The 23,032-nt window shown below is 53.7% G+C and overlaps 1 protein-coding gene across 2 annotated transcripts in view; it reads right to left on the bottom strand.

Moving 5' to 3' along the window:
* The window catches only part of Camk2a (calcium/calmodulin dependent protein kinase II alpha), a 58,255-nt gene that overhangs the window by 32,451 nt on the left and 2,772 nt on the right, over positions 1-23,032 (bottom strand). For both annotated transcript variants that reach the window (XM_033766612.1, XM_010627176.3), the window contains exons 2-4: positions 10,908-11,002; positions 4,292-4,351; positions 561-615 (exon numbers count right to left, since the gene is read on the bottom strand). In XM_033766612.1, the coding sequence (XP_033622503.1) occupies positions 561-615; positions 4,292-4,351; positions 10,908-11,002 (210 nt within the window). The remainder of the gene's footprint in view (positions 1-560; positions 616-4,291; positions 4,352-10,907; positions 11,003-23,032) is intronic.

Raw genomic sequence — 23,032 nt, 5'->3', positions numbered from 1 at the left:
CTCTCTCTCTCTCTCTCTCTCTCTCTCTCTCTCTCTCTCTCTCTCCCTTTCTTTAGAGTAGCTTTGGGTTCACAGAAAAATCAAGCGGAAGGAGCAGAGGTTTTTTTAATACTCTGCTGTCCCGACACGCATGCTCCTCATTTTCAACACCCCAGATGAGACCAGTGTTGTCACTGTCACCAGTCCCGCTATCTGCCTAGGTGGTTCCACCTAGGTGGTTGGTGGTTCCCCCAGCACTCATTCCTGCAAACAAATTAAACAGGTTCCAAAAGGAAACTTCATCCCCCTGTATGAGTGGCGAATCAGCACCACTGGCCACAAACAGTAAAGAAGGGCATCTATGAGGCCGGTCAGAAGGGTGTGGCGTGTTAGCAGGAAGAGCAGCTTGTTCAGCTTGGGTGGCCTGCGCATGTCATACGTCTTCAGGGAACTCTGGACCAGATGCAGGAGCACAGCCCAGCCTGGAGACATTTGGGACCCAGAAGCCGGGGGCCCAGTGAGATCTTCCCTCCCAGACACCCCCGCACCCTTGGCACATCCCAGGGCGGGGCCGGACTCACAGGTCGAAGATCAGGTAATGATGTCCCTCCTCGGAGATGCTGTCGTGGAGGCGGACTGTGGGAGGCCAGGCAGCTGGTTACACCTGGACGCCCCGCTCCCACCCCCACTGTCCCTCTGACTCCTCCGTAGTCAGTATCCCAATCTCTCAGTCACAGCGCACATGCTTGGCGCCAGGTGCTTTGACAAACTCAGGCACAAGGGCTCACTACATCAAGCGCTCCCAGATCCCAGGCATTACTGAAAGAGATCAGTGCTTAAGGACTACAGATTCCAGTGTGGTCCCTTCTCTGCAACCCACAGTTTTGTTGCTGGCCAGCCAGAGCCTATAGCTCCAGTCTCTGCAGCAAACTGGCTGTGTGACCTGGGCACAAGGCAGGTTGCTAAGCCTTTCTGAGCCTCTTTCCTCACCTGGACCACGAGAATGACATTGTTGCACTTGCAGCCTTCGCATACAGTCAGTGCTTACTCAGTGCCTATAGCCCTGTTCTGCCTCCAGGCCTGAGCAGCTAATAAAGCCTTGAAGGCTGGAGGTGGGAGAGGCAGCCATCTGGAGAGCTCTGGCTGCTAAGAAGCCAGTCATCTCTTCACACCTCATTTACCAAGAACAGAGACCAAGCTCCCAGGAATCCAGAGCTCCCAAAATTACCTGTGAGCTTTTGGGAAGCAGTGCCTGGGGCCTGAGACTGACTCTGAGGGCTCTCACCTCGTCCGTCCGCCAAGGGCAAGTTGTCAGAGGACCGGCTCACATCCCTCCCTGTGCCACAACCGAAAAATGTCCACAGAGCGGGGCTGGCCCAGAGAGCTACGATCCCGCCCCCCAGTGGGAAATTACACAGCTGTTAAAATAATGTAGCAGTTATGGATCCACCGGTTGGAATCATCTGTAAATTAGGTTGTTTGGTGAAAAGGCAAAGTGCAAAACAGTATGCATAGTCCTTTTTTTTTTTTAAGGATGCATTTAAGCTTGGAAATGGCACAAATCTCTCTGGAAGAATAGAGAAGTGGGCATTGGGGTGACTTTGGGGAGGGAGTTGGGGAGCAAGGACATGGACGAGACTCATTTTTTCCCTGTAATCCTTAGTAACATTGAACTTTTGCTCTGTGCTTGTGTCCCCGATTCAGTGGTGAGTCCCCCAAATTGTTTATGGTTCTCATATTAGTGAATAAAATGTGCAGAGTGGGCTGAAAGGCAGGTGTCAAATACCCCAAGAAGGTGACTCCGGAGACAAGAGATGAGCACCAGAGATGATGGGCACTGATTGAAATTAAAACTGTAAGACTTTCTTAGATGGTGATACATACAGGTGAATAATAATTGAAAGATGCTTAAGTAGACCTTAGGAGTACATATAGCACAATCCCACTGTATTTATCAACACTTTCTTAGAAACCTATGAAGAGCAGCCATACACTGTTACTCCAACTCTATCGTGAGTGTTCTATGACTGCCTTACTGCATTTCTACCCATTCCTCTGTCTGTTCATCTATTTTAATTTTTAGTGCCTCTCAAATAAGGCTTAGCGTCTTAAACATACATACTTGTAAAACTGCACTTTTGGTTCACAGGGCCCAGTAATCCTCCGTCAGGGCCCTGCGGAGGTCCCTCCCCAGCCACCAGGACAGCTGCTCACAGCTCTCCGATGCCTGTCTCTGGCTCTGCTTCTAAGGAATCTGAGTTGGGCTGAGCGCATAGGTGTATACGAGACGGCCCAAGGCTTGCAGATCACATGGAAACAGCATCATCAGAGGTTAGTCCTCCAGGGGAAGTTTACAGGAAGACCCCTCATGAAGCCGGGCTCCTCACCAATTGCAATAAACTTGTAGTGTTACTGTGTCAAAGTAGGGACATCAAAAAGACAGTTTTTCTCCCTGTCTTCTGCCACGTGGACTCAGGGCGTGAGGGGGGGGGGCAGGCCCTTCCTGACCACTTGGGCTGGAGGTGGTCTTAATTTCCCTGCCTTGAGTGTGAGAAGCCCTGAGAAGCCACGCTGCAATCAGAATCATCAGAAAAGACAGAGCTTCAACTCCGGTGTCACGGAGGAGAGCACTGAGGTTCAGAGAGGCTCCTGGTCTGCCCACCCTCAGACACCGGGGCTGAGATTGACACCCAGTGTGTCTGAGCACAAAAGCCATTCTCTCAGCAGCATGTTACCTTGGTCTCCACCCATGACCAACAATCTTGAAGGCTCAGGGTAGGGACGATTTTACAGGGTCCAAGGGAAGGTACGGAACAGGGAAAGGGACAGCTTTGACAGTAAAGCACTGGCCCGACACCTGTCCTTATGCTGTGCTCTACCTAATCACCCCATCCTGTGAGGCAGATATAATTTCCATTCTCCAGATAAAATTGAGCTTCAGAGAGGTTAAGCAGCGTGTCCAGGGTCACACAGCATTTAAGCAACAAACCCAAGATTTGAGCTGTATTCTGTCAGCCCCAGAGCCCATAACTTACTGCTCTCATTACAACTGAGAACAGGAGGGAGAGGGAAACACAAGGAGAAGAAGCAGTACTGACCTGAGACAGCTGTGACTGTGCAGCAACACACATGAGCACAAGCACATGCACACACAGAGAGAAACACACACACACACACACACACGCACGCACGCACGCAGGCCCTGTGCCTCCTTCCTCCAGAGCTGATAGCCTTAGTAAGAACCAGGAGGTTCCCAGGCAGAGATCACCCCGACCCTCCCTCACACAGGTGGGTGGGGAAGCCCTGCTGGCCAGAAAGGAAGACAGCAGGCCAGGCAGGGTCCGGCCAGGTCCTCCTGTAGCCAGAGCCTCGCTGCCTCCTCTCTGCTCCAGCTGGCCCCCTCTCCTCACTCCTGCTCCTCAGGCTGCTGTGAGCAGGGGGGGCAGGGGCCTTCTAGGTATAAATAGCAGCAGAGCGGCTTCTCCTGCAGGAGGATTAACCCTTGGGCCCCCTGGCATGGAGATCCTCCTCTCCCTGGGAGAAGGAGGGGCAGCTGCCAGAGTTGGCCACCGTCTTCAGACAGCATGGAGACAGACCCTGCTCTATGAGACAGAAGCTGTGACAACTGCACAACCTCGGGCTCCACCCCAGACCACTGGGATCAGAAGCTGCCTTCCTGCAAAATACCCGGTTGATTAGAAAAAGACAAGCACTGGTCCAGACAGCCCCATCCAAGTGAAGGTGGGGGAAACTGGCTCAGAAGGGAGTGCTCCTGCCCAAGGTCACACAGTCATTCCCTGCAGAACTACAAACGGAATCCACCCCTCACAACTCAGGATGACTCGGAGGGTCCAGCAGTGAAGGGTGCTTCCTGAGGGCCCCCAGGGTCCTGCCATCCTGGCTCTGTCCCCTCCCACCCTGGGCTGCGGTCCCACACAGCCTACGGTAGGCCTAAGCCTGGGCAGGGCCTGAGCTGCGTCCTGATAGTGGCTGGCTCGACATAGAGCAGGTCTGGAGTGGGCCACACAGATCAAGGCCAAGCTTTCCCTCTGGCCTATTTTCATCTCTCTGTGAGCTCCGGGCGTTCTCCTGAAACAGCTTTTCTGAAGGAGGCAGCTGGCAGTGTGGGATGGGAAGAAGGGCCTCCATTCACCTTCCCCCGAAACAGGCTGGTCTCTGAGGAATGTGGAACCCACGGGAGACTCTCCCTTCTCCTCGCTACTGCCTCCCACCTCAAAGAGGAGAGCCCCCTACCCACAACCCACACCAGGACCAGCAGGGTACCCTGACACGCTCTGAGCCCCAGCCTCACCGATGTTGGGGTGCTTCAGCAGGCGGCAGATGCGGGCCTCACGCTCCAGCTTCTGATGATCTGAAACACAAGCACTCAGGAGAGACCCAGGCGAGGAGCCACCGACAGCCTCCCTGGACCTCCTCACGGCCTCTACCTCCCAGGGAGGCTGAAGGCCAAGGCCTCTGGGCTCAGGGCAGGCGGCAGGACGCGGGGAAGCAGGGAGGCCCAGGCTTCAAAGGCTCAAGTGAGCCCTCCCCTCCTTCAGCCTCAGTTTCCAGGCGCTTCTCCGGGCTCTTCCCATGTGACGAGGCCCCCGCTGGGACCCTGCTCTCTGGGCCCTGCTGTGCCTCCTCCAGGCCTCCACTCCAGCCACAAGTTTCACTGATCCACACGCACACTGGGGCCCTCGGTCTCAGTGTGGAACACAGCTCGACCTCCCAGCTGTGACTCATTCCCACCCCTCGGCAGCCCGGCGGGCCTCCTCTGTGCTCCTGGGCTCCTCTGGCTCGTGGAAGTCCACATCCTCGAGGGCAAGGTCCCTGCAGAACTGCTGGCACCTTCCCAGCTGCCTGGCAGACAGTAGGTACTCAAGAAACAGCTGGATGAAAGAAGAGATGACTGAATGAATGGACTTCCCAAGGGAGTGCTGTCCTCTCCAGGGGCTGGCTACGTCCCTTTCAGAGAACTCTGGGACCGGCGCGGCCCCCAGGGAGCCTGTAGGGTGGAACGCACTTGAGACGGCCTAAGGGGTGGCCCAGCTTGGTCACCTCTGCTTCCAGGACCTCAGACAAGACCTCTGGATCTCCCCACCACCCTGGAGAGTGGCCTCCTTCACCATCTGTGCCGTGGTCTCCAACTCTTGGGCTGCTGGGAATGATCAGACCCACAACCCACAACACACTCGGTGCCCCAACACCTCTGAGCTGCGAGCCCTGCTCTCCCCATTTCACAAGGGCTCCGTGGTGGCAGGCTTGGAATTGAAGACGCATTTCCCAGCTCCCTTTGCTGGGCTTTTCTCACAGTTCAGTAGCTAATGCCTTAATTTTAAAAACAAAACAGTTAAAGGGAAACTACCAGCAAGTGTAGAGTACAGCATCCTTTGATTATCCTTTCTCTGAAAAGCTTGGGACCAGAAGTGTGTTTCAGAGTTTTTCAGAGTTTGAATATTTGCACAGATATAATGAGATATCTTAGTGATATGATTCCAGTTCAACCACACAATTCACTTGTGTTTCATATACAATTTATACTCATAGCCTGAAGGTAATTTTATCCAACATTGTTAATAGTTTTGTGCATGAAACAGAGCTTCCCTCAAAACTCGCAAAGTCAGGAGCTTGGGAGCATTTTGGATTTCAGATGAGGGATGCCTGGCCCATACTGACTGCGTGTCAGGCCCCAGGCAGGGTGCTTTGGAGGCCTTCCAGTCCTTACCGCAGCCTTCAGGAGAGGTTTGACAGACGCAGAGAGGCAGGCACCCGGCCCAAGTCACAGCCACGCGAGCCGAGCGTGGAGCCGGCTTTCTCCCAGCAGCCAGGCTCCAGAGGCAGCCACAACCCTGTGCTATCTGTTCTCCACGGCCAGACTGGTAACCACCTCCACCCGCCTCGTCTCCCTTCGGGGAGACCGGGGCCCACAGATGGGAACTCGCACAGATGCTCTGAGGCTGAGCCAGGACTAGAACTTTGGTCACTGGAAGACTACAGACAGTCGGGAGGTGATACAGATGGAGAAAGTCTCAGCCCTTGTCCCAGAGCAATCAGCTCTCCTTTCCCATACCCCAGCCGAGGAGAGGTTTGACAGACGCAGAGAGGCAGGCCCCCGGCCCAAGTCACAGCCACGCGAGCCGAGCGTGGAGCCGGCTTTCTCCCAGCAGCCAGGCTCCAGAGGCAGCCACAACCCTGTGCTATCTGTTCTCCACGGCCAGACTGGTAACCACCTCCACCCGCCTCGTCTCCCTTCGGGGAGACCGGGGCCCACAGATGGGAACTCGCACAGATGCTCTGAGGCTGAGCCAGGACTAGAACTTTGGTCACTGGAAGACTACAGACAGTCGGGAGGTGATACAGATGGAGAAAGTCTCAGCCCTTGTCCCAGAGCAATCAGCTCTCCTTTCCCCTGCCCCTCCTACTAGAACAAACTAGTAGACTAGATTGTCCTCCAGGGGCCGCAGAAGTTGGGATCGATGCTGAAATGTGGCTTTGCCATAAGCAAAGCAATTAAATCCAGTTCTATTTCCACAGACTCAGCGCCCCAGTGGTAGGCCAGCTGCAGGCAGGGAAGAGCGGGGCCAAGCAGGGGTACCCTCCTGGCTCCCTCCCTCCAAGACTCCAGGGCAGGGGATCCTGGGTCCCGGTTAAAGGAGGATATCCTCTCCTAGAGGTGCCTCGGGGCCCTCAGCGGGCTCAGCAAGACTGGACCCTCTCCTCCATATGCACCCTGTGCCCTGAAACCAGCTAGGTCAAGGCCAGGCCTATCAGAGGGGATGGGGGCCTTCAGCCCAATCTACACATTCAGAGGGTGGGGCTCCAAATCTAGAATTTTGATGTTTTCTCCATGTCAGGTTACTCAGGAGCAAAATTCCACGAAAGGGAACCAAAAGAAAAAAACTCTTGGTCACACAACTTTAAACCAGTGCCTGGTGACCAGACCTCCCTACCAGAAATGCTGGGAAATACAAGTCCTATAATCATCTTGTGCAGAGTACAGTTACCCTGCATTGTAACTGTTGTTAAAAACATTTATTTGTTGGATGTAAGCACATATATATTATATGATATTTTTATAATCCTGTTACATTGTTTTCATTTTCTAATGTACAGAGAATGTCAAGACATATAGGGACCATGTTGACGTAGAGGTCTTGCTGTTTAATGTAGATAGGCCAGGGATAAAAGGGTAGTCCCTTTATCAAAATCAAATTCTGAACTATGAACCCCTCCAGTCCCAGAATCTTCCCCCACTCCCCACCCCAGCCAATTGTCTGTGGCAGTCAAGGAGCTCTTTTTAAAACATAAATTAAATCTTGTTACTCCCTGGCACTGAACTCTCCAAGAGCTTTCTGATGTACTTACTATAAATCCAATCTCATCCCCAAGACCTTGCTGCATCCTCCCTCATCTCAGCCATGAAACTCCAGAGACTGCAGCCTCCTTTCTGGCCTTAGGGATATCCTGCTTCTCCCCACCTCAGGGCCTTCGCACATACTGTGCCTGTGCCTGGCTGCTGCCTCATCGGGCAGGTCTCAGCACAATGTTTCCTGTTGGAGAGCTTCCCTGGCTACTTTTCTAAGAGAGTCTCTCCATCACTTCTCTACTACCTTGTTCTGTTTTCTTTACCATACTCACCACTACTTGAAATTACCCAGTTTATTTATGTGTCTAATGCTCTTTGTGGTTTCATTTCTTAGAAAATATGCATGTTGAGAACGAGACCTTGCCTGTGAGTCATTGCCACACTCTCAGGACCTAGCACAGAAGCCCTAAGCAGCTCATCTAAAGCTCAACACAAACAAATGGCAGTGTGGGATTTCAACCCATGTCTACAATGACTGCACCCTATGCCTTCTATTCTAATAATTCGTTAGTTGATGACTCAGTCCCTCCAGCTCAGCAAGTCCCAGGATGGAGAGCGGCCTCAGGGAAATTCCCACCCCCCGTTCCTGCTGGACACCTGGGAGTGCAGTCTCCAGGGCCCCTGATGATGTCTTGGGAGCTTTTACCCTTCTTGTGGTCTGGTCACCCTCAGGGTGTGGACGTTAGCTGGTGGGCTCTTGGGGGTGAGGTCCCAGCAGGGCAGTGCAGGCTGGGGCTGGGAGGCACTGCCATCGAAGACTGGCAGACTCTGGCTTCAGATGACATGGGCTCCGGCAGGCAGCAGGCACAGGTTCCTGGCAGGAGGCTCAGGAGCCAGGGGCGGGAAGAGTCCTCACGTCTGGGAACAGGAAATGTCCCCTTCATCCGCAGGATCAAAGGGGCTCCTGGTCTCGGGAGGTTGGAGAAAGAACCCTGAGGACCACGATGCCAGGCAAGGCATTGTGTGTGGAGGAGGATGGGCAGAGGCCTTCCCGGCAGGGACCTGGAGGGGCTCAGGTGCAGCCCGGATGAACCCTGCCACGCTTCCCACCCAGCACCTGGAGACTGGCAGCTTGGGAGCCTGGGAAGGGGTCCCCCTGCATGTGGGTGAAGCCGGGAGTCTGAGGGGGTTGCAGTTCCTAGGCCGGTCAGTCGCAACCACCTCCTGTGCCCAGTGCTCCAGCCACACCAACTGGAGAGACCCAGGGCATGGGACCTGGTGGGGATCAGTCTTGCGATTGTGACAGCGCTGGAGCCTCCCAGATGCAATCCAACCCTCAGGCATGCGACACAGGCAGCTGCATTTTTTTAAAAGACCCCTGTGAGGATTTGGCAGAGATTGGAATAAGCGAAATTTTTGACTTTTCATTCCACTTTTTGATGGTTTCTTTGAAAGATGAGTATTTAAAAAAAACTAATTTTAAAATGCACATAAAAGTATCTCCTGGGTTTGAGAATCACTTTCTAAAAGAGGACGGGCAGGGTGGCAACAGAGAAGCTACAGCTCCCTGGGAGGGGTGGACAGATGACCTGGGTGGGCACAGCCCCTGCTGGGAGCTGCTGGAAGTCACCCAAGAGTGCCATCAGGAGAAGTTTAGAGCATGTTGCCAAATAGTCTGCATTAAGCCCCCCTGGAGGCTCCATGAGTGGCAAACAAAGAGACCTGCTGAAAGAGGCTCCCCTCCTCCTCGCCTGCTGGGGAAAAGTGCTGCTAGCAGTTGGCAGGCTTCTTCGGGAATGTTCCAATAGCCTTCCCACCACCACCCCACACACTCGTGCAGGCCTGGGCACCTTCTCCCAGAGAACCACGAGGTCCCCGGAACGCTGAGTCTCCCTCCCAAACAGAAGCAATGGCCTTTCCAGTCTGCTACGCACCTGTCTCCTGCCCAGTTGTGCGTGTGTGTGTGTGTGTGTGTGTGTGTGCATGCACATGTGTGTGAATGTGCTTGCATGCGTTTGTAGATGTACCCCTGAAACGGTGGTGAACTGGCCCAAGATCTTGCACATTCAGGGAAATTTCTACTCCTGACCTTGCTCTTGGTCACCCTCAACTTATTATCCGCCAAGTCATGACTGGTCCTGCTGTATCTTCGGGACTGGGACATGTCCCATGATCACTAGAGACCCAAAGTACAGACTAGCACCAGATCGCCACTAGTCACACAGCAGTGACAAGGCCAATCCCAGCCTGTGGACAGGAGGCAGTGTCTCCCTCCCCAGCGTGGCTCGCGCTGCTGGCTGTGGCTCTGGACCTTCCACAGGTCTGGCCTTTTCACACTGGATGTGCCACTTCCCCAGCCTCCCCCGTCACAGCCTCTTCTCCCTCCAGGACACCAGGAGGAAATGCTGTGCTCCCAGCCACACTGAGCCCAAGAGGTGAAAGGCAGCAGAGCACAGTCCACCACGGGACTTGCTGAGAGGCCTGTGGGGACCAGCAGGCACATCCTGTACCAGTGCATGCCGGAGCCCCTGAGCCCCCACACCTGCAGGGCCCACCGCGGTTGAACACCTGAACACCATGCCTGCCCCACACACGATGTCTCCCCTTCACCCAGAAGAGTTCTCCCTCACCTCACTGCCCCAAAGGCAGCTGATACACTGTCTCAATGGCATCTTTGAAGATAACACACTGCTGTGCTCAGCACCATTACCGTCCTTCACGCGCCGGTGGCAAGAGGTCCTACGAGCAGCCTTCCCAAACTTTAACGCCCATTTGACTCGAGTCAGCATCTTGATAAAATGCAGACTTGCTTTTTTAGGTCTGGGGAGGGGCCCAGTCCTCTGCATTTTTAACATTCTCCCAGAGACGCTGACACTGTGGGTCGGGAACCACTCATGAGGTCCTAGGACCACCGTCTCTGCAAATTAGACTTCACTGGGTATTGTTTCCAAAACCCAAGTCATGCTCCAGACTGCCTGTTTAGGGACTGGAGATGGCTCTGCTGTTGTCAAAGAGGAGCACCCCGAGAGTTCACGGAACACTCTCTGAGCACCTGGTGAGGGCTCTGTCCCACACGCTGAGAACAGAGCCACAGATGGAACCCGCCCTCTTGCTTCAACTTAGTCGAGAGGGACACAAATGTTAAATAAAGGAGCCAACCAGCAAATCATATATGGCAAGGGCAAGGGCAAGCCAGGAAGGAAACAGAGAAGATGGAAGACCTCCTCGGATCAGGGGGTCAGAGACACTGAGCTGAGACCCGAAGGTTGCATGAGGGCCAGGCATGACAGGAGCCAGGCCAGGCATTCACGCAGGGCGTGGAAAGTGCAGAGTCTGCAGCTGAGACCCGAGCATGCATGGCAGAAGGGCGGGGAAAAGAAGTCCCACCTGGCACCTTGGCCCCACATGGTGGAAAGCAGAGAGTTTGCCCAGTCTTTGAGAGGCTGTGGCCTCCACTCCAGATTCCCCGACAGGTCTCTTCTCAGGACACCCTCAGGAAGAAGGGCCACTAACCCACCATCAGCATCACCCAGGGGCACGAACTCAGGTCCTGGTTTTAAACCCAGAGGCAGAAGGGAAGGAGCACCTGGCTGTGGGCACACCCGGGCCAGGTACCTACCTCTGGCTGAGAGCTTCTTGGTGTTGATGATCTTGGCAGCATACTCCTGGCCAGCCAGCACCTTCACACACCTGCGCACGACCGAGAAGGCCCCCCTGGGAGGACAGAGAAGGTGATGAAATAAGGGAGACCCCAAGGCTGCATCCTTGGAGATGCCAGCGTTCATGCAGCTTTGCTAGGATAAGGCAGGAACCCTCCTTTGGAGTTGCCCAGGCTCACAGGGTCTGCTGTGGCCAACTCAGGACAATGGGGCTGGAGAGACTCAGAGACAGATCTACAAGCTTAGCCTCAGGCAAGATGAACTTCTGACTTGTCAAAAGTTAGGCTTACTAAATTGTAAAGCATTGGAGCTCTGTAATGTCAGAACACCAGACTCTTGGTCTCCAAAAAGCTTTGGCTTTTTAACTCTGAGTAGATAATGCATCAACATGGCTCAAAGTTCAAAAGACTCAAAGGTGTAGACAGCTGAAAGACCCCCTCCTACCCCTGTACCCTGGCCTCCTCGGTCCCCTCCCCAGAGAAGGCCACTGCTGTCCAGTCCTTGTATCTCTGCCCAGATACTGTATCCCCCATGCAAATGACACTGATCTTTGCACGCTGTTCTCTACCTGCTTTTTTCAGTTAATAATATATTTTCAGAAGTCCTTTGTCGTATCATAACGTAAAACACTTTATTACATAATATACAACTGTGTGGCTGGCCCATGCTCCACCTAGCCAGTCCCCTATTGAAGGGCAATCAGGTTAGTTCCAGTCTGTAGCTATTACAAACAGTGCTTCAATGACTAAACTTGCATGTGTGCACTGGACTTACATCTCACATGCCTGCACAGGTCTACAGGATAAATTCCTAGCACTGGGGATTTTGGTCAAGGAGTAGATGTTATTTGGCAATTTTGATGGATAAGATTTTGCATCTTAGTGGCTATAACAACTTACTTTCCCACTAGTGTGAGAAAGGACCTTTTTCCTCTGCCCTTTGTTGACAGTGCGTTATCAAACTTTTATATTTGTTAGTTGGAGGTAGAAAATGACTACTTGGTGTAGATTTAGCTGTTAATTGTAGTATTAAGAGCCCGAGCATCTTTTTGGGTATTTTAAGACCCTCCTGGGCCACTTATCCTCACAGTACTTGTGACTACAAAACTCGGGGTGAGCCTGTGAGTCTGAGTTCAGCAGGGGAAACACTGTTATCAGGTGGAATGGGGCTTATTCCCACTCATTCAAATTTTCAAGCAAAGCTAGAAGTCTAAGTGTTGATGAGAAATTTCCCTATTTTTAAATACTGGTGCCTTATTCCAAAAGACTTTGAGCATGAAGCCAAACAAAGCCAGTCTGAGACTCGCTCTGGGGCTGCATTGTCATTTTGATTTCGTTCCACCAAGGCTGTCTGGTCCAACTCTTTGTATGACAGAGGTAACTCCTAAGAGAACCAACATCATAGTCATCAGCATTACTACCCCAACCAGTAGTGCTTACAGCAAGAAGAAAGGCACCTGGGTAGGCTTCCCAAATAGTAATGTTCATGGGAATCATCTGGACTTCTTGCTGAAGCTCAGTTCTGATTGCTTATGTCTGGAGTTGGTTCAAGGCTCTCCATTGTAGCTCAGTGTAGATAGCTCAAGGTTTCACAGCCAGTTACAGGCACAACTGCATCTAGGACTCAGAGATTTGCACTCCTGTGTTCTTGACTTCCACACCAATGAGCCTCAAACTCACCTCCTGTGTGCCACACCCTACCCAGGTTCATGACGTGGCCATATCACAACATAGACTCTGAGCTCAGACTCAGAGAGGTCACTGCCAGGCACCAAAGAAGCTGCAGGCTGGCACAGGTGCCTGTTGTATATATAACCTGGGGCGTGTTGTCACTGACTCTACCCCCCCGGGGGACAGGAAGTGAGCAGCTGGGAACCTGTATAAAAGGATGGAGGAGATGAGGGATAGAGACCATGAAATATAACCTCACAGGAAAACTGGAGGCCAGAATTCATATGAAAACTGAGGCAGGGCCTCCCACAGCAATGGTCCTCCCTGGGACGTGCAGCTTTACCTGTTCACCACCAGGAGGAAAGCAACGAGACCCCAGTCACCTCCCAAGATGCTGCCCCTGCAACATGGCACCTTCTCTATGCTCCCAGAGACCTCTGTATAAGAAAAACTCATTTTCCTTTAATCATCCATAATGCATCTGGGCCACCAAACCTGGGCAGCTTCTTTCAAACCAAGCAATTCTGCTCTCTGGACATCAGTTTTGTATCCTACCACTCAATTGCAATACCACCTACTCTGAGTGCAGACCCACAGGTCAAGGGCTCCACCCTGAAAGACTGTCCCCTTACTTCACACACCAACTTCAAATAGTGGCTCCCCCAGTTACCCACATTTCTGTCTAACATGGCTAGCGATTGGAAGTTCCTTCCTCAAGTTTGAGAACTTGCCATGATAACTAACAGAACTCAAGAAAACATCTGCCTACATATTTGCTGGTTTATTATACAATAAAGGATGTGATTAAAGATTTAGATGAACAGCCAGATAAAGTGGTACCTAGGTCAAGGCCTGGAAGTATCCTGAGCACAGGAGTCTTTGTCCCTCTGGAGCTGGGATGTGCCACCCTCCTGCTTCCTGCGGATGAGTGTGCTCGCCGACCCACTTCTCCAGATGCCATACTTTTGAGATCCTTATCGAGATTTCATCATGTAGGCATGGTCAACTGAACTTCACTCCCAGCCCTCCCATCTCCCTGAGAATGGGGTGTGGGGCTGAACACTCGAAGCTTCTAATCATGGCTTAGTCTTTTTGGTGACCAGGCCCCATCTAAGAGCCCACCTCCCATCTCCTTGTTCCGTCAGAACAAGATACACTATCACCTAGGAAACTCCTAGGGAATTAGGACCTCTGTGTCAGGAACTGGAGGCCAACCAAATACGGGAACAAAAGATGCTCTAGGCAGCCCTGACCATTTAGGAAATTATAAAGGTTTTAAGAGCTCTGTGTCAAGAATGAGGCACAAGACCAAATATCACAATCTCCATCAGGCCCAGGATGGTGGCTGCTCATCAACATCCTGTTTCTCTCTCCCTGCTGGGGAGTTTCTGGGGGCCCGGATTTTTACTTTCTTCTCTGTGCCTCTAGTACCAGGGACCTAGTATCTGTTACCAATAGGGCCTCTTTGGTGTTACTTGCAGGAGGTGTATTTGAGTAACAGAGAGAGGAACTGAAATAAGACAGGAAAGTGGATTTTTTTGTCAGGGGTATCGGGGGCAGGGTGGTAGGGCACAACCTGTGTCAAACACCTGCCCCTTTGCATAGGCAGGGGGATGGGCCCCGCCCAACCAGAGGCCATGGCTCTCCAGAGCCCTGGGAGAGAAAATATTTAATTGGCCACATCTAGCAGGGTTCTGAGTACTTCACGGAGAAGAGAGCAGGAGAGGAGGAGGCTGTGAGCATCTGAGGGCAGGGCTGGGCTTTGTCTCACTCAGCAGCATTAGCCCATGCTTGGTCCAGAGCTGGAGTTCAGTTAATACGTGCTAATTAGACAGAGGGAGGGAGGGGAAAATGGGTATAATTCTCCATTAGAAAAACAAGACTGTTCTAGGTAAAGACTTTAGATCAGTGGTCATCAAACTGGCTGCTATAGAATTACCTGGGGGATATCTTGAAAATACGGATTCCAAGGCCCCATCCAGACCTACTAATCAAAATGCCTAGATGTGGGCCCCAGAAATCTATGTTTTCAATTTAATCCCTTCTCTAGATGATTCCCTGCTGGCTCAGCCCGGCCCTGTCTGCCTTCTGGGGAAGTCCTGCTACACACCCCTCCTCCTCCCGGGACTGGCACTGGTGGAAGCCACCATTTGGGCTCTGTAGTGGGAGGCCTGATGGGCCCTATGGACCTGGGCTTTGTCCTAGGGAGCTGGGGCCAAGACGCCTGCCTGTGAAACAGGAGAAGCCGCACTTGTTCTACTGCTCCTCGTAAGTTTTGGTGCACATCAGAGCTCCCTCACCAGGGCAGGGGCCCAGACCACAGGAAGGGTGACTGCACGGACACTGCCAAGCCCCAGAAAGACATCTTCTGTGCTTGAGCTGAGGTGTTTTGTGCTGGGGCAGTCATACCCCAGGCTGCTGCTCGGGCGCTCCGAGAGAGGCACCTCCCAAAGTCACTTCAGAGCTCCGCCCATCCAGGGCTTTTTCTGGAGCTGCTCACTCAGCAATCCTATGAACACTGAATTCTGAGCTCCTATTCACAAAGAGAAACTGAGGCCTCAGCAAAGAGGCCCAGTGAGCACGGGAAGAGAATTTATGTCAGTCACAATTTTTTCTCCTGCCTCCACTGAAGCCTGGAATGTGTGGTCATCAGCAGCCAGGGCTCTGCAGTCACAAAGATCTGTGGTCCCACCCTAGCTTACCCCAAACTGACTGCATGAAGCTGAACTTGGCTCTTCACCTCCCTGTTTCCTCCCATAAGAGGGCAACAACAGCACCACTTGCGCCCAGGGCTTACTGGGAGACAAGGAAAGAACCCTCAGCTCAAGACCCTAGACACAGAGTACAGGAAGCAGCAGGATTAGGAGGTGAGGAAGGGGCTGGGCCAGGGAGCCCCTCTTTCTGCCCATGCAGTCTCAGAGAGAGGCTCCCTGCCTTAGCAGGGACCAGGGAGGTAAGGGCAGAGGAGAGTTGTGGAACAAAAATCAGAATGCAGGCAGCAAGTCCATCCTTCGTTTTAAAAAAGCACATTTCTGTATTCTCGTCGTGTGTGCGCTAGTGGCCGCAGACCAGCAGTCTTGGCAAGCGCTAGAGCTGGCCCACTCTTCCCTGGCCTGAGCTGAGCAGTGGCCAGCAGGTGGGTGGGCGGGAAAGATCTGGTGAACAGCACAGTGCAGGGAGAAGGCAAGGAGGCCAAGGTGGGGCAGGCAGAGGTACAGGGAGGGGGTGGCCCCAAGAACAGGAGAGGCCTGAGGATGCAGACCCTCTGAGGGGTCCCGGGAGTGCCTGTGAAAGTGTTCCTGGGTTCTGGAGGAAAGGGCGTGTCCCTGAGCACAAGGGGAGGGGTCTCTGCCTGGCTGCAGGTGTTTCTCAACAGCTGGGCCTAGGCTGTAGGTGTGACAGCGCAGGCTCATGTCACCCAGGATGTGAAGTGTGTGTCCATGTGAGTAAGAGGACCACAGGATGTAGGGATGCAGTCAGGCAAGTCGGAGGGGCTGCATCTCAGGTCTCAGCAGTGTGGAAGGTCTCCAGCAGGGCTGGGCCTGAGTTTCTTCATCAGCAATGTGGGAAGTGAGGTGAGGGTGAGGTTCAGCTGCAGAAGGGTCTTTCCAGCTTCAATGCTGTAGCCCAACACTGTGGGATAGAGCTTTCCACGATGGAAATGTCCCGTGTTGTCCAGCATGGCAGCCACTAGCTAATGAGGCTGGAGTGCACTTGACATGTGGCGCTGCAGAACAGAATTTTAATTTGATTTCCCTAAGCAGCCATAAGTGGCAATCTAAGTGACAGTCTAAGTAGGGCAGGTCCAGCCCAACTGGACTTCAGCCCTTACTAGCAAGTTATTTCATCTCGGACCGCCTGTTTGCTGGCCCAACATATGTGAGCAACAAGAGTACCCTCCCTGCGCAGGGACTTTGGTGATTCAATGCAATAATAAAGTGGACAGTGAGTTTAGCATAGTCCCTGGAGTACAGTAAATACCCAAGAAACAAAGCCTGGTATAGACACCATTACATACAGAGGAGAACAGCTAGCGTTATCAGAAACAAAATGGACCTTGCTTGCCAACCTCAAGGAAGAAGTGAGCCAGTGAGAACTGTGGGGGCCTCAGTGAGGAGGGAGAAGCTGCTGGCCAGGGTTGAGCCGCCTGGCCCTGGGTTGCACAGACAGAGCAGGGCAGAGCCTGGGGGGCCACTGGCTGTGAACGTGGGAGCATGCTAATGGGCTGTGAGCAGCGGGGTTCACGCTGGGAAATTGCTCTCCGGCTGCCTGGCAGGCACAGCATCCTGGGGTAGCTGGTTGCCAGCCACTAGAGACCCATCACCTTCTCCGGCCTGCAGCGTCCTGACATGCAGACGTGGCGGCTAGACACAGCACCAAAGCCACTAGATGGGGAGTCAGAAGAACTGAGTCCTCACCCTGCTGGCCACCGGCTTGCCTGTCCCACCAAGTCTCAGTTTCCCCATTTGAAAGAGAGGAGTCGGGAGCCCGGCCCTACTTCCTCCCAGGCCCATCTGTGAGTGGTCCTGCAACCTGAGACAGGGCACTGCCGCCTTCCTCTAAGGGAGACTTCTCCTCCTTCACCCGAGTCGCTCAAAGTCGAGGAGGGGCCTGTGGGTCTCTGCAGACAGAAATATGCTATGCATGGGGGCCTTCGGAGACGGCGCGCTCGGAACTCTGCCTGCAGTCTGGATCCTTCAGGTCTGATTCTCGGGGCTCCCCGCACTCCTCTGGTCTGCCTTTCATTGGCTGCTTCCTCCAAAGCCCCGCCCCACGCCCCCACACAAAAAATCAGACAACCAGGAACATTTCTTTCGACCCAGCAGCCAGGGCTGCTTCCTTCTTCCCTTTCTCTTTGCTGCCAAACTTCCAAAACAAATGCCCCACATCCGCTGCTCCTTCCCACCTCCCACATGCCATGAACCCACTGCAATCTGGTTGCCACCCCCCAGGGCTCCGTGGCAGAAATGTTTGTGCCAGGCTCAGCCACCCACCACCTCCCCACCTCACGACCCCCACAGGTACCCTCGGCCCGATGCCGCTGCACACCAGGGGACATCCCGCCCGTCCTTGCTTTGTGTGGGTCACTGCACCCTGGCTGGCATCCTCCGCCCTCGCTGACAGGGCCTTCACTGCCCCACTGTGCCCTCCTGCCTTGCTGCTGTCTGTTCTCTCTCCACCAGGCCTCTTACCACTTTCACCTCCGTCCCCTAGGCTAAGATCTCTGAGGAAGCTCTAGGCCTTCGTGAGCCCACTTAAAATTTTATTGAAATGATTCTGCATACGTTCTGGGCAAAGGATGTGTATTCGTCATCTTCACAACGGAGTCTGTGACTCCACAAATGGTTAAAGTCACTGACCATCACCTTAAGTTGAAATCTAAATCCATAACCCTTCCTCTATCTTCAGAATTCTAGTCCTACACTAGGAGCTACTCATTCTCTCGCCTGGATGCTACAGGCGTCCCCAGTCTGTTCGCCAGACTTCCCCACCCTGGCACAACACTCGAGCACGCCGCCTCTCTGAGAAGGGTGATCTCAGAGGGTCCCTGGTCCAATGCAGGCAGACTTACTGCCCGGACAGCCTCAGCTCCTAAACCTCTTGGTAGCAAGTGACTCATAACTCAAGCCAGTTTATCTGATTGCCCAGAGCATGGAGCCCAGCACAGAACATCTGGGGGAGGGGAGAGAACCAGGTTTGGCCACCAGAGCAGTGCTGCCTGTTACGTTAGAGTACGGACCACAGGTGGCTGCATTAGAAACTGATGCTCAGCACTGCTGCACCGTGCAAGTCCACCCTCCCATCCATAGATGAAGAAACAGACCGACTCTGACCCAGAATGCCTAACTCAGAGGATTTGCTTTTCCAATACCTCGTCCTCTGGGACCAGAGAGGACCGACAGCTGCTCTTTGAGGAGGGGAGACCTGGGGAAAATCCATAGCATTCTGTGTGTTGGGTATCTCGGGGAGAGTGGCCGTGAGCACCTCACGTGGGATCTCATGAGGGGTCCTAGCTCCCAAAACAGTTAAAAAGCTGGGACCAGGTTCATTCAGAAACAAGAGAAATCCCATACTGGTGTTTCCTCAACACCCAGCGTTGTAACCCTTAAGCAAATCTTTCTCTTCAGGGGCCTCAGCTTACCCATCTGGAAAATCAGCTATTGATAAGTAACATTCGAGCCCTCTCTTCAGTTCTATTGTTCTTTCTTTTTAAGCAATAGCATCCTTTCTTAATTAAAAAGACAAAAAGGCGCACACAGCTATGTGGATCCCAGCGGTGAAAACATCTTCCCAGCCTCCGATGGCTGCCTGGCCCACTCTGCCCTCTGCTCAGTTTTCCCACCCTCTCCCTGGCTCATCGCAGCAGCTCTGCTCACAGAGCTACCAGAAAATCCTGAGACCTGGTACCAACACAGCGCCTGCCCACTGCGGCTTCACCATCCACCCCCAGACTCCAGAAGATGCTGCAGGAACAAGCTGTCCTGTACCCCCCGCCCCAGCAAACCCAGCAGAAGTCTCGTGGGGGACACAGAAGGCCTGGGAACCAGAAGATTCTGTTTTCTGCAGGGAACGTCGAACCAACAGAAGTTCCAACATATTCCTTGTTTGGACTGTGCACGGGCTCTGTTAAATGGGTAATAAAAATGAAACAAGGAAAAATAGAAAAGTGTCCGGTTCCTAAGAGGTGGGACCTGAGCACAGCAAAACAGGGGACATGGGAAAGGTCCCTTCTTCCCATCCTACTCTGTCCACTACAATACCCCAGGACTTTTCAGAGGTCTCAGTATCAGAGAGAGGCTCAAGGTGGGAAAGCCCAGCACTGGAAAGCAACAAGACTAAGGCCCAATTATGTCACTGGCTTGTGTGGCCAAGGGCAAGCCCTGTCCTCCCTGGCCTTAATGTCTCCTCCGTGAAACAGCAGAGTGCTGTCTGCTCAGGGTCCCTGAATGGAACTGAGGAGACCCTGGCCTATACCTGTCTCTCTTCATTTTGCATCAAGCACCTTACAGGTGAGGGCAGAGGTGCTGGCAGAGGAAAGCTGGGAACTGTGAATTTGCCTTTCTGCTACCTGAGAATTGAGCTGCAGCCCACGATGGGACAGAAAAGCAAGTCTGGCCATCTGAAAGTTCTTCTTGGTGCAGAGGTAAAATAGGCCTCCCTCACCTTGTGCATTTGGCTGCTCTGCCTCAGGGGTGTCGGACCCTAGGCCATCCCTGTAGCCCAGGAGGATGAGGCCATCACCCCAAAGGGATTCTTCTCCTTTCTGAAGCCCCCCCCAGGGTGCTCTCGCTTGATTTTGCTTCCAGACCTTCACCATTCTGCCTGGCCCCTCTTCTACACAGGCTTTTAGTATCTCTTTCTAGGGCCTAATTAGTATCTGGAAGTTGGGGGTAAGGCAGTGCAGGCCGGAGGACAGTGAGAGTCCAGATAATGTGTTTCACTAAAATACGTACCTCAGAGCTTTTGCCTGGTGGTTTCCATGCTCAGAAACACTCTCCCACTCTCTTCCCTCTGGCTGACTCTTGTTCAGCCTCCAGAGCTCCAGTGTCACCTCCTCAGGCGAGCCCTCCTTGATACGTCCCTCACTCCAGCTAGCTAAAGTCTTTCTGCAATTTACAGTTCCGTGTTTGCGTTCGCAGCCTTTATCCAGTTGCAATTAAATAATAGTTTCTGAAGCAGCTGAATTAATGTTGGCTTTGTACCAGTCCGTGAACCACATGAGGGCAGAGTCGAAATGTTTTACATGTGCTGCATGTGGAGCTCAGCCCAGGAATGACTTGTTGAATATCTACATGGGCAATAAATGTTTTCCTTCTTCTCCGTGAGCCTGCATACTGAAAGACTTCAACTTTCTCCAGCACAAAGTCCCACTGGGCTTCTAGCCCCACTGATGCCCAGGCAGATAGCTGCTCCCATGGGGACCTAGAAAGCGGGGTGGGTCTCCTGGGGTGGAGGATAGGCCACAGGCTGCATGCACACAGGACAGGGTGTGACGAGACAGAGGGCCATGTTCAAAAAGAGGGAAAGAGAGACAGAGCTAGAGGAGCCGGATGGAGAGAGACAAGCGGAGAGCCTGAGATTGAAAGAGAAAAGACGGGCAGAGAGGCCAGAGCCCAGCTAGCATCGTGTTCCTGTCCTTGCACAGGGAGTGGACTTGTGCTCCGTGCTCTGTTGAGAGGTCCGGGTGTGGGACCCCCATGAGCTTGCGAGAGGTGCCCCGCTGTGTGTATTAGCACTGAATACAGGCACTGCATCGTGAGGGGCTGCCCTTGCCCCAAGCAGGGGCCCGAGGCCCCGCACCGCAGGGCTGCTGACAGCAGTGTCACCATGCACTGTGGAGGGAGGCAGGCAGAGTGTCAGAGTCTCAGCCTATGTGGGGGTGGCAGTGCGGGGGCGGAGGGCTGCGGCATGCACCAGAACATGTGCCTGCCGCTCTGCTGGCTCAGAGGGAGCGCGAGGAAGGCCGTCCTCCCTCCTATCCCTGCACTGTCGCCCTGTGCTTCCTAATTTCCCGTCCTTTGGACTCCGTCCCCACATAGTTTTGCCGCCTAGCCCTGATCCTGCCTCTGTCTCTCACTGTGACCTTGGAGGAATCGCTTCCCTCTGGGCACTGCTCCCATGTGTGCAGTGAACAGACTTCTCAGCGCTCCTCCTAGTCCTGAAGGTCTGGGAGTCCGAGATTCCCGTGGACCCTTCCACAGAGGGAAGCTGCCGAGGCCAGCACCCCTAATGGGGCACCTCAGGCATCTCCAGAGACGGGATCTCTGTTTTACAGAGGGTAAAGTTGAGGCATCCAATAGACAGGTGATTCACCCAGAGTGTCCCAGTAAACACAAGGCAGAAGCATGATCAGAAAGTAACAGCTCGGGAGCAAGAAGCGGGGTGTTCCCCAGGCACAGCACCCAGAGAGCCCCTTCAGAAACCTTCCCACTCCACTCTGGGTGCCCGAGACCTAGACGCCTTCCCACGAGCCACGCCTCTACCTCTCCACCCAGCTGGCCTCCCTCTAAGCCTGGCTAATGGCTGGGGCAATACCTGCCCAGAGTGCTGTAGATGGAGAGGTAACGAAGGAAAGAGGCTGTCACCCAGCTGGGGGGGGCTGGTACGCTGGTGTTGTCTCCCTCCACAGTGACACTGCCTATTCTCCTGACAGCTCTGCCAGGGAAGGGTGGCACGGCTAAGCGTCTTCTGTAAGTGTGAGATCTTCAGTCCAAGAGACAACCCTGGCCCCCAGCCTCTGGGCCACCTTGCAGCCTGCTGAGCAGCACAAGGCTGTGGGGTCTGAGGGGACTCAGCTAGGACCCAGCCCTCTCCTCCCTCTGCCAGCCTTGCTGGCCACCCACACCCACCCCACCCCACTCCTGGCACCACCTGAATCAATTTCAGATTCCTGTTTCTGGAGAGAAAAGACTGGGTTTGAGCACTCTTCCCTCCTTCTTCATTTCTCAAGTGAAATCTCTTTCAGAGGCTCTTTCTGTACAGCCCAGTGATCACCCAGGCTTCAGGGTGATTCTCTGCCTCTCTCACCTCTGCCTCCAGGGTGGAATGCAAGCCCGGGAACCTCAAAGTCCTGCTCCTGCTCCTCCACCTCCCCCGCCTGGTCTTTCCCTGGGCCCTCTGCGCTTTCCGTGCACCTCCACCTGTCACTCTATCACGTCTGCCTTTCTCAGAGATTCTGGACTCCGGAGAAGGCTAAGCACCCTACGAGCTCTGGCCTCTCCCGGAGCGGGTGCCAAGCTAGTTTCTGTGCTCATAGGTGTCATCCCAGGGTGGGAGAAGGATGCGGACAAGGAGCAGAGGAGGGAGCTCGGCTTGGGTCTAGAAGAGACAGTCCTACCTACCCCTGGAGGGACTGCAGTCAAGTTCTCAGCTGTCCTGGACTCATCCGTTTCACTGGGGGCCTCAGTCTGGCGGCCTCTGAAAGCTCCAGAAACCCCGACTGAGGGCCCAGATGGCACGGGCAGCTCGGACACCCATGGCCAGTTCTCTGAACTTCTTGAAAGCCCGCAGTGACAAGCCAGGCCTCACCAGGCAGGGCCCGAGGAAGCTCAGCAGAGGCATTTGGCCTCCTCCCCGGCTGGGTGGCCCAGGATCCTGCTAAGAGGCCCAAAGGCCCTGGTGTCCCGTTTTAGAGCCAACCTAGCTTCCTCCTGCAGGTGCCTTGTTGGTTATCTGGAGTGGGCTTTAGAAGGGGCTCAGGTTCTGGGCAGCAACTGCAGTACCCCGTGGAGAGGGGCAGGGGGCATCAATGGGTAAGTGGACCCTGCAGATATGCTCATTGCTTTCCCCTATCAGCCAGCCCCAGGGAGCCTTGATCAGGTCCACCACCCTTCCCTGGACAACTCCAGACAAAAGGTAAACATCTTCACAGACAGCCCATCCCCCTGCCTCAGTCCTGCCCAGCCCTTGAGGAC

Source organism: Fukomys damarensis, unplaced genomic scaffold (assembly GCF_012274545.1).
Source record: "Fukomys damarensis isolate Sample0158 unplaced genomic scaffold, DMR_v1.0_HiC HiC_scaffold_3, whole genome shotgun sequence".
Taxonomy (NCBI): domain Eukaryota; kingdom Metazoa; phylum Chordata; class Mammalia; order Rodentia; family Bathyergidae; genus Fukomys; species Fukomys damarensis.
This window is presented reverse-complemented; position numbering and strand designations above follow the sequence as displayed.